At 34.7% G+C, this 16,110-nt stretch overlaps 1 protein-coding gene across 4 annotated transcripts; it reads left to right on the top strand.

The window, feature by feature from the left end:
• The first annotated feature begins 6,453 nt into the window (after nucleotides 1–6,453).
• On the top strand, nucleotides 6,454–11,482 carry LOC141667033 (THO complex subunit 2-like). 4 transcript variants are annotated; one of them, XM_074473337.1, is made up of 7 exons: nucleotides 6,454–6,716; nucleotides 6,831–7,295; nucleotides 7,846–8,108; nucleotides 8,818–8,988; nucleotides 9,130–9,734; nucleotides 9,849–9,953; nucleotides 11,045–11,482. In XM_074473337.1, the coding sequence occupies exons 5-7, from the start codon at nucleotides 9,492–9,494 to the stop codon at nucleotides 11,051–11,053; spliced, it is 357 nt and encodes a 118-aa protein (XP_074329438.1). In that variant the 5' UTR covers nucleotides 6,454–6,716; nucleotides 6,831–7,295; nucleotides 7,846–8,108; nucleotides 8,818–8,988; nucleotides 9,130–9,491; the 3' UTR covers nucleotides 11,054–11,482. The 4 variants fall into 4 exon arrangements, with proteins under 4 accessions (XP_074329438.1, XP_074329436.1, XP_074329435.1 ...); XM_074473335.1 differs by having other exon boundaries at nucleotides 6,454–6,746; nucleotides 6,831–7,289; XM_074473334.1 differs by having other exon boundaries at nucleotides 6,454–6,746.
• Nucleotides 11,483–16,110: the final 4,628 nt, after the last annotated feature.

Below are 16,110 nucleotides of genomic sequence, written 5' to 3'. Positions count from 1 at the left end.
AATGTGTTGAGGATAGGAGTCAGTGTTGGGTTAATAAAATTGTACTAAAAAAATAGTTGCAAACCTTGAAAAAATACATCTTGAAGCAAATCTATCATTTGGAATATCATCACAATTACACTGTGAACAAAGAAATCAACAAGGAAAATAATCAATTGTTAAAATAACAAAAGCAGAGGCAATATTACTTACTATTATGAACATACATCATATACCTCTGTATGCATTGGTAATGCTTCAACTATTAATGCAATTGAAAATCATTTACGATTTCGTGATTATATATATAGGACATGATCTACTACTGCAAAGGATTCCTGCAAAATTCTGTCACACATAAAAACAAGCAAGATATAATGTACAAATTTGGACAAAAAACAAAGCATCATTAACGACAAGGAGGGGCTATATATTAACTAGTTTCTCTCTCACAACTCAAGAAAAAGGCCAAATCTTTGACATACTCCATGAAACTTTACCAGAGCCAATGGAGCTATTAGTTATACATATTTATGATGCAATGGCTAACATTAAGAAAAGTAAGCATTATTATGTAACAATGTTTTTTACATGTATTATGTGACAGTGTTAGTCAACAACTTCAACTAATAGAAAAAAATATACATGGAATCAGCTCATACCCCCGCATTTGCATCCTACAAATGCAAACCATCTTAGTACCCCCTTTAAATTTGTTAAGACATACGAGACAATAAAAATAAAGGCACTAACCGGCACGTATAATATTTAACCCCAAATTACCTTAATTCAGTACTTAAAAAGTAAAACCCCTAATTTAACCCTAGAATAAAAAACTAACATCACAACTGATTTCAAAGAAATAACAATGAATTAATCTATGAAAACTTACAAATTAATTTGAAGCCAGAGGTTTGGGATTCACTCGATGTGTAGTGTCCAAGAAGTTCCAAATCGATTTAGTGCGTGGCTCCAAATTGATTTGCTGAGAAAAGATCCATAACATATTATGACCATCTTCGACAGAAGTATTTACCGACAAGGTCGATGTATCTATTCGCAAATTGACCCAGAAGTCCGATCAATCTTTCAAACTTGTTGCTTCGATGAATCTTTCAAACTTGTTATTTGTTGGAGTATTGATTGAAGAGAATAAAAGAAAAAGAAGAAAACGAGATGTGTTCCAACTTTCTAGAAAAAAACTACAGACTATAATTATATTAGAGTTCAAATGTTTAGTCACTTGGATAGCACTCCCAGAAGTGTTATTGTTGAGAACAAATAAAAATAAAAATAAAAATAAATTACTTAGAATACGGTAACTTACATAGCACTTATCAAAATGATATATAAGATTAAGGTTAGATAACGCTTACAACGGCAAATGCTATCTTAGTATTTATCATTAATTTTAATTTATTTTTTATTTTTTTGATAATAGCTTGTATAGCCTTTTTCTAAAAAATGCTATGTAAGTAACCACTTGCATAGCACATAAAGAAAAGGGCTATATAAGTGGTGTATCCTAAGTTAAAATTTGTAGTAGTGCCACTTAAACCCCTTCTTAAGAACTTTTTTAGCTTTCCACAGACCTGACCATATAAAACTTACTCCTCCACCTCGAGCTGCTTCAAACATACTAGTATTAGCAAAATACTGAGCTTTAAACACCCTCGCAACCAATAAGCTCGGGTTATTGAGGAAATTCCAATAATGTTTTCCTAACCAAGCGAGATTGAAACTGTATAAATTTCCAAAGCCCAGTCCTCCCTCTCCCTTCGATATGAAAAATATTCATCCATGACAACCATCTTATTCCCTTTCTATTACTCGCATCTGAACCCCACCAAAAGCTATTCATCATTCTTTTCAGCTCCTTGCATAAAGACTTTGGTAACAGAAAATAAGACATCGCATAAGATGGGACTGCTTGTGCTACCTTGCAGTAAAGAACAGCTTTCCATGCTTTTGATAAACACTTTATACTCCAACCTTGTATTTTGTTCCATAGTCGATCTTTTAGAAAATCAAAAACCTGCTTCTTAGACCTGCCTATGAGTGAGGGCAGGCCTAAGTATCGTCATTCGCTTAGATCATTACGCACCTCCAACAAATTTTTAATCTCCATTTGTTTGTCCACCCTCACATTAGCACTAAATTAGATACCTGAATTCTGAAATTTAATTGTTTGGCCTGAGCACACTTCATATTTCTGCAGAATTAATTTAAGCTCCCGAACTTCCTCTATAGTTGCTTTACAGAAGAGAAAACTATCATCGGCAAATAATAAGTATGTTACTGACGGGGCCTGCTCATGAATTTTACATCCAGTAATCTTCCCTTCCTCCGCTAATTTCTTAATAGAGCAGGAAAGGCCTTCTACACATAACAATAATAGATAAGGTGAAAGCAGATCACCTTATCACAAGCCGCACATGGGATTTACAGGACCTATATGAGCACCATTAAAATTCACTGAGTACGAGACTGTTGACACACATAACATGATCCAATCAACCCATTTGTTAGAAAAACCCATTTATTGCATCTGATACTTTAGGAAGCCCCAATCCACTCTTTTATAGGCCTTACTAACGTCGAGTTTCAAATATACATCTTATTCATCCCCTCGTTTCTTCTGCTTCATATAATGTAACATCTCGAAAGCTACAAGAACATTATCCATAACACTTTTACATGGAACAAATACAAATTGATTTTCAGAAATAATACCTGGTAGAAACTCTTGAAGACGATTCGATAAGACTTTAGCAATAATTTTTAAGAGTACATTGTATAACGCAATTGGATGAAGATCCTTCATATTATCTGCACTATCTTTCTTTGGGATCAAGACTGTTATTTTATCGTTGAGATTAGCAGGAAAAAAGACATCATTCAACCATTTGACACAATATTGGAAAACTTCGTTACCCAACAGGTTCCAAAAATTCTTGTAGAAGGCTGGATTAAGACCATCTGGGCCTGCACTCTTGTCTAGATGTATTTGTCTAACTGCCACTGAAAATTCCTCAAACGTGAAATCTTCCACCAGTTTCATATTTTGGACTCTGAAATCACATATCCATAAGTAACTTAGCTCTCCTCCCGAAGGCTATCGACATAACCAAAGAGCTTTTACAAAATAATCTGGTACCACATTGCACATTCCTTCATAATCAGACACTAGCTAACCATTATCATCCTTCGGCTGAAAAATGCTGCTCTTTTTCTTCCTGGTAGTTGCATACGCATAAAAAAATTTGGAGTTTGAGTCACCTTCCATCAACCAAAAAGATTTCGCTCATTGTTTCTAGTACACTTCTCATGCATTATCAAATCCTCCAATTTACTTCTCTACTCAAAGTATCGTTCCGTCTGATTCTCATCTTCACAGCTTTCCTACAAACTCAGCATCTCTTTTTGCTTTCAAATCTTCTCTCAAAATTTATTAAAAAACTTACGACCCCACATTCAGTTTGCATAACGGGTAAATATGCCACCAAGATATAGATACAAAGGCTCGATCAAGTCGTTCCCTGACCCACTCTTTTTTCCCTCTACTTTTCTTCCATGTAAATTTACTACCCATTAAATCAATTTCGATTAAGCCACGGTCTTCAACAGTCCTTCTGAAGCCATCAAGTAGTGTTTGAGGGTGTTTGTGAGGACCTTCTTTATCGCCTTCATAAATCATGTCATTGAAATCTCCTATCAAACACCAAGGCAAATGAGATTTATTAATTAGAGTTTTTATAAAATTTTGAGAGTCGCTCCTTCTATTTCTTTCAAGAAAACCATAGAATCCAGTCAAATTCTAAGCTAGGGTATTATTTTTAACAAATATGAATATTGTTAGATATTGAGTATAACACAAAGGGGTGAATGTGTTTCTTTGGATTTTTAGCCTTTTTAAACTTGTTTGGATATTGTGAACAATGCACTTTAATATTTGCAGAGATATTGTGTTAACAGAAATAAATCAACAAACACAATATTTCAAAACTCACTTAATTTGTATTAATTAAGTTTGTCTTACTACAAATTCTGTGTTCCTAAAATATAAGAACTGGTTTACAAGACTTGCACTAAAATGCATGCTTTATACACTAGCAGCACTGGTTTACAAGACTTGCACTAAAATGTACTAAACTACTTTCTAAATTAATCTTTTTATATTTTCCATTTCTAGCTTAGCAAATCTCTGCAGAATCTTGCAGGTCTGTGACCATCCTTTGTCCAGTTAATTTTGGCCCTTGATCTTATATTCTCTCAGCTACTTTATAGACTTTTCAATCTAGTGAATAGATCATTTGTTGACTGATAATCTTGAATCTTTAACTTGTCTGCATTCTATATTTGAGAGGCATATCGAGATCTCCAGGTTTGTTCTAAAGAGAAGTGATATCTCGATAAGTATAATGGCTTATCGAGATCCCTGATTTTCTATAGGTATATTTTACTTGTCGAGGTCTCTTGATCTTTATATGTGAAATGACTTTTCGATATGTTTGAGATCTCTACATGTAGACATGACTTGTCGATATTCCTGAGATCTCTATATATATTTTGACTTGTCGATATCTTTGAGATCTCTAATGAGAAATTGACTTGTCGATATCTCCAATTCTTCACATCTTCATTTTGACTTGTCAATATCTCTGAGTTCTCTACATGCAGAAATGACTTGTCGATAACTCCAGTTCTCTACATCTTCATTTGACTTGTCGATATCTCTGAGACTTCTCTATAAGCCATTTTAGACTTTTAGATAAGTTATTCTGGACTTCTCGAATGACTTCTCGATATAACTTGATCTGTGACTTGTCGATATATTAAATTAGAACATTTTTAATAAAACAGTTGTATTCAACTCCAAACTTCTACACTTTTCTCTAAGGCATGATCATGGCTTGATCTTCTTCTAGAGTTTATTTTAGCTTGAATCTGTTCACAGAAAAATACTCCAATCTAATCTTCTAACATTTTTACAGACTCAAAAAATACAATACATAATACAAAATTGATTATCAAGCAACTAAATCTCAGGGTTGTCAATGTGACTTAGTCTTGTTATTGTACACAACAATCTCCCCCAATTTGTAAGAAGATTGCTTATAAAAAATGCATGCCTGATAACAAGACTAACCCTAAGCTAAAATCAATTACATAAAACTTGACAGATTAACAAATACAAACTTTTATATATTTAATGATTACATCAGTTCAACAATTATAGTCATCAAGTGAATTTTTCAAAGCCTGGTTGTTTCCTAATAAGGTCCTTGAGATTTACCAGTACTTGTAGTTCTTTAATTATTTATTTCCTCTTAAGGCTTCTACCAGCTTGAGCCATTCATCCAGTGTGTAACCATTGAGATAATCAACTCTAAATCTTGAGAATCTGCCAACTTGAATGTTCAAGAAATGTCCATCTTTTGATATTCTACTCACCCCCTTACCTTAAGCTCATTTGATCTTTGTTCAGATATCTCTATCTCTTTGGCATACTTTCTATCCCTTTCCTCCTTTTCAGCCTTCAATATTGCATGTCTTTCATTCATTTCCCTCAACCTTTCAGACGTCACAACCTTCCACATTCTTGTACTTGTGTCCCTTTCCTCCATCAAGCTAATCACCCTCTTCAATTCTGTGGTTGAAAGTGTTTCCATTACTTGCCTGCCAAGCAAAATGAAGGAGCCATCCAAATAGTAAATTCTGACTTCTACTAAGGAGACAACACAGACTTTGATAATTTCTTCAGATATTATTGGAAATAGTCATCATCTGTTATGCTCATATTAAGAGGCAGAAAGTCATCTTGATTGAAGCAGTTCCAAACACTACGCCATAGATGACCTATTTACACGTTTTTGCTTGCTGTTTCCTTAGAAAATATTGTAATAGGTATGAAATTATGACCCTATCACAACACCCAGATTTTGGTGTTACTATAGGCATAGAGACATGTTGCTATAGCTCAATACATCTCTAGTGTTGGCATAGATGTCTTATATATTGCAACCCCACATGGTTGTGTTGCCATAGACAGCTGAATAATATTTTTAAAAAACAAATTAACTCTAAATTAAATATATTTTTAAAAATTATTGATTTGAATAATATTATTTGTTGAGTTTCTTATAAAGTAAAAGCCCGAAAAATAAATAAATTATTCATATTCTATAAATATTGAAATATTTAATTTAAATTTAATATTAAATGAATATATTTTATTAATTATTTTAAATAAAACTAAAATATCAATTGATATTACTAAAATATTTGTTTATAAAAAATAACAGCTGTAATAGTTTTAAATTTTCATAAATTTTCATAAATTAATAAATGAATTATAATAATTATAATATGTGTAATTTAAAAAAAAGTATGATTTAAAAAATTAAAAATGATTAGGATGGATCGGGTTGCTTAAAAAATTGGGCTTGTAAGATAACATTGTGATAAAGCGGGCAGTGAAGTATTGGCGCAAAACAACGGGGGAAATATTCACTCTAATTTCTATTGAAAAAATTACTCGCCTCTCTTCGTCACCGGTCACTCGTCTCTCTGCTGAATTAGGGCTTCTACCCCTAGTTTCTCGCTGCCGTCTCTCTTTCTCAAATCTAAATTAGGGTTCGAGATGAGTTTAGATGTAATTCAAGGGTAAGAGAGACTAAGTTGGGATTATAGTGTTCAATTAGGGTTTGAGATTTGAGGGTAGTTTCGATTTTGAGGTATAATCCTCACTCTATATCGATTTTGAGGTATGATGACAAGTATCATTATATAAACTTGTTATGATACTTGCTTTTGGCAAGTGTTTGTTCTAATTTTATGAATATGTGCAGTATATCATCAACAGCGGATGCTCAACTTCATCAATGTACTGATTTTGCATTTCATTTGAAGGGGACCCTAGCCAGTAGCTAAAGAAATCTCCTTACCCACAATGATGATTTATTTTTTATTTTAAATTTGTGATTCCATTGTTTGTTTTTTTATCAATTATTATATGTTTGTATTATTTTTTATCAATTATTATGTTCTTGCAGATGTTGTGGTGGAGGAATTACTCAAATCTTTTATGGTTTCAAATTAATTTGTAAAACTAATATAATGAGTAATTCATTAGAGTGTTTTATGATTTTCCTAAATATGTCATATATTCATTCAGATATAGTGTTACTGTAATGATTTTCTCGGCATTAGAACCAGTGAGCACCCAAGTGCGATATCAGGCCTGACTTTCGTCACTGATGAGAGAATTGTTGGCGACAAAGTTTCCTCCAGGGACATTTCCCATAAAGGCATGGGTAATTTAGTAATTCGGTATTTGTTTCATGTATTTCCTTTGATTTTATTTGCTTTATTTTCTCTTTTTGGCTTTTCTCTTTTTTTAATGTACTGCATATAAAGCAAAGTGCCCGCCTTGAGCTTTAGATTTATTGTTTTCATGTGATGTGGAGGCAAAGGATTCTATGTTTTCCTGCCGAGCATACATCATTATTTAGTACATGTGATGTTATGGTTTAAACGTGAATGGTGAGATATACGTATGCTAGTATTGTAATTTACTCTGTGGTCTAACATTTGGTTTAGTCCTAGTTTTAAGTTTTAAGTTTTCGGAATATGATATCTGAATGTGATTGTGTGATGTTATTATGGGAAAGAGTTTAAATCCTATTTAAATTTAAAGATTTCAGAGATAGCCTAGTAGCAGAAGCTAGTCTTACCCTGTCCCTCTCGACAAGTCAACAATGTGATATCTCACTTTAGTTCTTGCAAGTAAATCTAAAATTATGAAATATTCTAATGTGCCTAAGATTTGACATATTTGATGTCCAACCGTATGTTTGTTTTTAGATGCTAGAAACACTATCAGGGGAAGTGCTTGGAAAGTTGAAGGCTGCACCGAGGAGTGATGGTCTAGTCATTACTCCAGATGAACTTACTGAGGCAGATGGCTTGATCTTTGGTTTTCCAAATAGATTTGGAATGATGGCTGGACAATTCAAGGCATTTCTCGACTCAACTGGTGGCTTTTGGGGAACTCAGAAACTAGCAGGCAAACTTGCAGGCCTCTTTTACAGCACTTGATCTCAAGGCGGTGGTCAAGAAACTACTGCGTAAGTTATTATTATAATTATGTTTGACCTTTACTAAATATATGATATTTATTGTTGGGCAATAGGATTTTAAAACAGTAATGTATGTTGATGGGCGAAATTTACTAGTGGAATGTTGAGGGAGAGATATAGTGCTAAAACAAAAAACAAATAGAATTCTCGAGGTGACCAAATTTGGTACAATATATATAATTGAAAATTGTTCTGATTTGATTTCACCAAATTTGGGACATTGAGGTACCATTGGAAATGGGTTTTGGCCATTAATAAAGAGTATAGATAGAGATGGATGAAGACCAACTTTATTGGATTCATGAGACTGGATATGAATAGATGAAAATAAAGGCAAGTAGTGATGTCAAGATGAATTATTAATAAGTCCATTGCAATCAACTAAGATATATAAGTGTTTTCATATCTGTATTCAAGTTCGATAGTTACAGTGGATTGTTGAGGAAGCTAATGTATCACATTGCTTGTCAACCTTTATTTCTTTCCCTTCATCCTAGCACTGTTTCATTCTTGTCCAAGTATTAGTCTTCTAAACATGTCTTTGTTTGTCTAAACAACATTTACCGGATCAGATGCATACCCTTTTTATTTCTAACACCAGCACACATTCCCTATAGCAAGACGCTATTATTTCTTAACTTGCAGACTTCCTTTCATGCTCCATTACCTTGCTTTTGATGGTGATTTCTGTTTTTAGGTGGCATTTTTAATATATCGACCCGTGATGAGGCTGTTCAAATCTCAGAGTAGTTCTAAAGTCTTCTGGCCTTTACATTGTGATGAAATTGCAAGCGCTGAAAAAAGATTCAGCTACGAATCCATAGAGCCAACTTGTTCTTGATCTTGGCAACGGGAGGAAACCTATTACGTAATGCTCTTTTTATCATATTAATACAGACTTGCAGTATAGTTATCCAACAGATGTATACCATAAATAAGGTTTATTTTTTTGGGATTGTTTACTTTTGATTACACATTGAAGTTGAATTCTTACCATTGTAATTTGCAGGTGGTCAGCTCTCCTGGACACTTCTAGAACAATGTTACCTCCAAAAGCTTGGAATAGTCTCTCCTGATCTGTATGCCACCTTCTGGGGTCTTACATTATATGATCTTTATGTTCCTAGAAACTGTTATGAGTCTGAAATAAGCAAGCTGCATTCTGCTCTTAAAGCGTTGGAAGAACTCTCTGATAATTCGAACTCAGCTATCACAAAGAGAGAGAAAGACAAGGAAAGGATTCAAGAATCTTTAGACCGATTGACTAGTGAACTGCAGAAGCATGAATCAAATGTTGTATCTGTTCGCAGACGACTTAGTCATGAAAAAGATAAGTGGTTAAGTAGTGGTCCTGATACCCTGAAGATAAATATGGAATTCCTTCAGAGGTGTATCTTTCCACGATGTACATTCAGTATGCCTGATGCCGTTTACTGTGCCATGTTTGTGAATACTCTTCATTCCCTTGGGACACCTTTTTTTAACACTATTTACCACATAGACGTTCTTATATGCAAAACTTTACAACCTATGATATGTTGCTGTACCGAGTACGAAGTGGGTCGACTTGGAAGGGTTTTGTCCGATACACTGAGGACTGCTTATCTTTGGAAGGTACATAATGGTCTTCTTTGGCCCTTTGGTTTATCGACATACTTGAAAGAAATTATTTTGGGTAAATTGATGATTTTGTGAGTATTTTTTCATATCCATTGTCGTGTTTTTCAGAAAAATGAATCGATATATGAACGTGAGTGCGGGAATATGCCAGGTTTTGCTGTATATTATAGATACCCAAATAGCCAGCGTGTTACATATGGCCAATTTATTAAGGTACATTGTTTCTGGTCAAGTATTATTTTTTGTCTGATTTTTCTCATCTCTGGACATGTGGTTGGGTGGGGGGATGTTTAATGTATGTTTGTAATTTACACATTGAAATCAAATTTTAACTACACGTAGAATAAAAAACTTAATCTGAATTTGTATAAAGTTGTGGCATACTGGAGGTTTGTGAACTTGTGTTCTGTTGAAAATCCAATTTCATCAACTACCTTGGCAGAACCCCCCAGGTTCCTATGCTACGGTGTAGTAAATTTACTCACTGAATCATAGTAATCATCATTCCATCTACATAAATAAACAGAATATTACATTAGGACAAAGTGTCCAAAGCTCGCATGTACCAAACCTGAAAAATAAACCAAATAATGATTTCCATTTAGATAATTATGCTTTAGTTTAAACAACTTTAAAATTTCAGTGTTCAATGTATGTTCGAAAGATGACCATGTTTGACGTGATGGTCCTGTGTGTACTTCGTATCCTTGGTCACACGTTTAAAACCTCTGGTAAGAGCCCATAAAAAACAAGGGCAGAGCATAAGCTTTAATTACGATAGTCTCTTTTTATGTCTTAAAAGATGTTTGCTTGATCCAACACAGCTCATAAGCTTTAATTACGACGGTATTTTATCTTTTACCCAAGGACTATTGATTTTTGTTACCTAACAATTCTGACAATAATCTGGTAAGGACACGTGTGCAATATAGGTAACCTGTGAAGAGGATTGTTGGATTTTTTTCGTTGTTTCTCGTCTACTACTAGTGATGTCACAGGGTGTGTTCCCCTTTCATATCTCAACACCTTGTTGTATGGTTTAGATAGAGTGAACCGAGTACTATGGTATCATATGATTTAATCATGACGTAGTATTCTGCTTCCATGTCAAAGCACCTTGTGTTAAGATAGACACTTTCAGAAAGACCATTTTTTTACTGCAGCATGTTTTTTGTTATTCTAAATTCGTCCTTATTTAATACTGTTAACTAAAATATCTGTTGTATTTCCGGTCACCCGGAAAAGCGGGATCAATCTTATATTATCTTTGTTTTAGCACACTGATTGAATTCATTTACATGCAGGTTCACTGAACAGATTATAAGACCGCAGATGGCACTTGCATAAGAAGGTTCAAGACAACGTGAGTTTGGTCCTGCAGAATTTACTTGAAGCAAACCCCGGGTTGAACATTGACATAGCTCAGATTTTGTAGGACAATTTCAGGTGACACGGGAGCTGATGATACTCCTCTTACCGGTGGTCGTAGCACTTGGACCATTTGTTATCTCTCTTCTACGTTATTTTCAAAGACTTGTATGCTTTTGCGTTATCTTAGCAAGAGTACTTGTATTTCTTAAGTTATGTTTTGGTGTTTCTTAAGTTATGTTTTGGTGTGATGGATTGTAATTGTTGGTTGGACAGAATGTAATGGTTGGATGTGTAGTTAAGACTGGTTGGATGAATTGAATTGGTTGTGAATGTTGTTGAATTTATGAGAAATCAAGTATTTTTCATTTCAATTTTTTTTCAGTTCAGGTGTTGCACTAGCCTATTAGTATGTTGCAATAGGGTGCTAAATTATGCACATAAATTTCTTTTTTGCAACATTAAAGGTGTTGCAATAAGTGTGTTGCAATAAGTGTGTTGCCATAGATGATAAAGGGCCCCACATATGTGGGACCCAACCACGTGTACCGCCACGTGACACGCGGGGCCCATTTTTGCCGGTTAGTATACCTATTGCAACACAATGTCTGTGTAGCTATACTCTAAAAATTCTGTTGCAATTGATATCTATAGAAATATATTTTGTTGTGTTGCTATAGATTGACACTGGTGTAAGTTTAGATACCTATAGTGACGGCCTTAGACCCAACATCGAAAAAATGTTGCAATAGACCCATTTTCGCCTATAGCAACATTTTTAGGGGTCTATAGCAACACATTTTTGGTGTTGGTTAAAGCCATCTATGGCGTAGTGTTATGACACCATCATCAGCTTACATTTTCCTTGGTTTTCTTCCAACAGTCTTGAAGTGAGTTTTGGTTGGTGGCTTGAATGAAGGTAGGTTTGTAATTTTCTTAAGTGTGACATGGCTGGATTTGATTGGTATTTTTAGTAAGGTGTTTGTAGTTTGTTTATACAAGAATTTAGGCTTTTGAGGTAGGTTTGGTGGAGATAGTGTTTGGCTAGGTTTGGTGGTTTGAGTTTGTGAGATTTGAATTTGTTGGACATGTTTCTTGGAACCTTCTTCTCCTCCTCCCCTTTTCTTTCTCCCGCTTGCATCTCCCTTCCTTCCATCATCCTTCTTCTTACTTCCAGTTGCCTTGGTATATTGACTTGGATTTGAGCCAGAAGGTTTTTGCCCATCATTCTTCTGGTTATCATCATCCAAGTCATCTTTGGTGTGGGTATTTGGCAACATGGTTAGAACATTCTGCAAGAATCTCCCCAAAATTCTTATCACTTATTCATCTTCTTTTGTCTTCTTCTACTTTATCTTGAGATCAGTCTCCAATGTCACGATTAGTCTTAGATTATCCTAAACACAGTTTTTGGGATTGTGAAGTATTTGTACTTTCTGGTTTGTGGACAAATGTTGGCCACCCCTTGCTTGGATGAAGATAAGCTTCAGGAAAGGCAGCTATCTGGGCCTTTTTAAGTTCATTGAGCAATTGAGTGTCCTCTGGAATAACTGGATTTACTCTATCAATAATAACATCCAGCTTAGATGCTCTCTTGGATTGAAGATTTGAGAGAGAGACCTGTCTAAACCACAATCATTGACATTGACCACTATCCTTTTCTCCAAAAAGTTTCCATTCTTTACAATCACCACTCTCAGAAAGTTGATGTTGTTGACCAAAGCTCGTTTCTAGGTGATGTAGCTATTGTAAAGACATACTCTTAGCACAATTAGTAGCTCATTGAACTCCTTGTCTTGACAGGGTCCTTCTGCAGCTTTGTGGAGTCTCTCTTTATTAACATCATGAGAAATTTTAACTTGAGTAGAGCTTTTGCCAGAGTGTGATATTGATTTTCCAGCTTCTTTTGATTGCAGACCAGCTTCTTTGGATTGTTGAACTCTAGCTTCTATCTCCCCTTAGTCTTGGTAGCAGGCAAGAGTAGAGGACTTGGAATTTCTGGCCTAACAGCTTCAGGCAATGCAGGGAGATGTATGTTCAAAGCACCCATAATAGCACCCAATGAGACATAATTTTTCATTTGAAAGTGTCTGTGAGAGTCTACAAGGGTCTTTATATCCCGTTGTTGACTCTGCACCAAAGTAGTGAGAGTAGTGACTTGTGTTGTAAGTGAATCATTATAGGCTTGAAGAGTGGAGACTTGTTGCTGTAGAGACTGGATTTATAGATTGATTGAGGTGGAGATTGGTTGTTGTAAGCTTGATGAGAGAAAAGTACCAAAAGTGGCTTGAACAGATTCCTTGATTCCCTCCATCAATAAGGCTGATGGTTCATATCTGGCTTGGTGAAGTTAGTCTAACTTGACTCTTGTGTCATTATTGCTAGTGATTTAATTTTGGACAACTTCATGAAGAGCCAGAAATGATTGCTTTAAGTTTTGATACTTTGCTCCTTACGAGTCATATCAAACCTGGTCATTTGATCAACAAATTTGTTGAATTTATTTTTGTTTTCTACCTGAGATTGTACAAGTTGAACTAGCATATCTTTCACCAATCTCCTGATCTTATCTTGATGACTATTCAGTGTCTATTCGAATGCTTTACCGATGAGGTGGAAAGCCTTGAGTTGTGCCTTATAGACCTCTGTAATAGCATCATATACTTCTTGTGGACTGAGAGTCTTGACACTGCTTCCTATGATGGTGACACATTCTTCTCAGAATCTATCCAAGACCTCATCCATTTCCAAACTAAAATCCTTAGATAGTCAAACATCCACATTCCCATCCTGTTCAGCTTCATTAACAATCTTGTGTTGCTATTTTTCAATATCTTCTTTATATGATAGTAAAATAGTCTGATAATGTTGATTGGACATGTCAGTTGTGAGCAACTGTTGGGTTATATTTGCAAGGCCATCTAATTGGTCTATGATAGTAAGATCATTCATTGTATTCGGATGAGATTGAGCATCCTACAGTCATTGAGAAATGAGGTGAGAAGGTTGTTGAGTAGGGTTGGATGTAGAAGGTATGTTTGTTTGGTTTGAGGTGGTAGGTAACCCTGTGATTGGAATCACAGTTGAGCTCACAGTAGAAACTGTGATTTTGACAATGTGTTGTTCACCAGTAGTGGGAACCTCCATTTGAAATGGGGGGATTTGACCAGGTTATTGTCATGTACCATGGCCTCAAACTCTTGTTCTTCTTGCAAAGAACTGACACTTGAATGTGCTATACTTACCTCCCCAATAGTTGGATCATTGGCAATTGGACCTAGCCTCAATTGGCAAAGCAATTTCAGCTAGGGTTGAGAGGGGAGTTGTCCCTACATGAGGAACCTCCAATTGAATTGGAGAGGATTTAGATAGCTCCCCCGCAGGAGTACTGAAGTAATTTACGGTCGAGCGGAAGCATGATATAACAATTATTCCGTAAAACCATGTATCGCACATATAGAAAAACATATAAAATCAAGGGAGCGGAGAAATCGTAATCATACCTTGAAAATCGAAGCTTTATAACAATGGATGCTAGCAGTTGCTCCTCAGAGTGTGAAGCACTCTACAGGTATCCACCAAGAATAATCCTTCGATGAAGCTTTTATAAAGATGAAGCTTTATAAAAGTGGTGCCCTTTTCTTTTGAGACATATAGAGATGAAGAAGAAGGAGAGGGTGGCAACTAAGTTTTCACAAAAACACAAGTGCATACCAAAACTCTTCTCATCTCATTCTTTATATAGGGCTCACTAGGTTTTCATATAATTAATATATCAATATATATTATTAAATAAATCCCGCACTTTATCTTATAAAATGTTTAAATAATAATTAAAACTATTTTAATCATTATTAATTTTCTAAACTCTTTAGAAAACAACTTGCTCTCTCAAAATACCTTCATCAATAAATTAATATTTTTTATGGTGTGACCTTGTAGGTTCAATATTAAGCCGGTAGTAGAAATAAATAATAATAAACCTTCTATTTATTATTTATATGAATTCTAAAATTCATTAAATATAATTAATTGATTAATAATATTTATTCTACATCGTGAGTGATGCTTCTCAACATATCACGACTATCCGGATAATATGAATTCACTGCTTAAAATACTAAGAACCTGTCAGTGACTAGTTACCGTACAATAAATTCCTTCTACCCTTACAATATCCTGATTAAATACAAGGCATGGATCTCGTGTCAGGCCTATCAAATTTAACCATATGATTTCTTATTCATAATGCAAAGTTCATATTAATGCAAATTAAAAACTCCTTTCTAATTTCATACACTCTGGCCAGAGATTCCAGAACTCGCATACTAAGAATAACATAGGATATTCTCTTCCTATACTGGAAGGGGTAGATCCTCTATTGATGTTAACTATCTCCATACACAAATCCCTATACCCAGAATAGACCTAATGGATGTCCTTGAGACTAAGGACTAAGCCAAAGCACAGTTCATTATATACAAGATAACTTTAACGATCTCAAGTCTAAGGACACTTGTACAACTATCACTCAGTGAATAACTATTGACACGTGAGTAATCTCCATTAGTTGTCCAACTTATCTAGTCATGTTCAGTGAACTTATTCCCTAATAAGCACCTACATACTAACTATAGTGTCACCACACAAATGCCTATGAGAACAGACATCCTCCTAAAGGGAGCAAGCATAGTATGTACCAATCTTTGCGGATTCACTAACTTCCGATTAGTTATCCTATGATCAGGAACTATTTAAGTCTAAAGTTATCATCTTCTAGATCTCACTATTACAATCTCATTATAATTCTAGAAGCTTTACTTTAAACTATGGAACATCTTATTCAAAACACTTTAAATAGATAAAGCCCATAATAAAACCAAAATAAGTCTTTTATTAATATTAATGAAATCAAATAAAAATACAAGAAAGTTCTTCCTAACTCATCATACATGATTGGATTTAGGACAAACACTTTCAATCTCCCACTTGAACTAAAGCC

The sequence above is a fragment of the Apium graveolens genome, chromosome 6 (genome assembly GCF_009905375.1).
Source record: "Apium graveolens cultivar Ventura chromosome 6, ASM990537v1, whole genome shotgun sequence".
NCBI classification, from domain to species: domain Eukaryota; kingdom Viridiplantae; phylum Streptophyta; class Magnoliopsida; order Apiales; family Apiaceae; genus Apium; species Apium graveolens.
This window is presented reverse-complemented; position numbering and strand designations above follow the sequence as displayed.

What these genes read in the sequence shown, in the direction of transcription:
- LOC141667033 (XM_074473337.1), top strand. Translation starts at nt 9,492, where the DNA reads ATGGAATTCCTTCAGAGGTGTATCTTTCCACGATGTACATTCAGTATG. An exon ending in GGACTGCTTATCTTTGGAAG is followed by an intron (nt 9,735 to 9,848) that starts GTACATAATGGT and finishes CGTGTTTTTCAG; the next exon opens with AAAAATGAATCGATATATGA.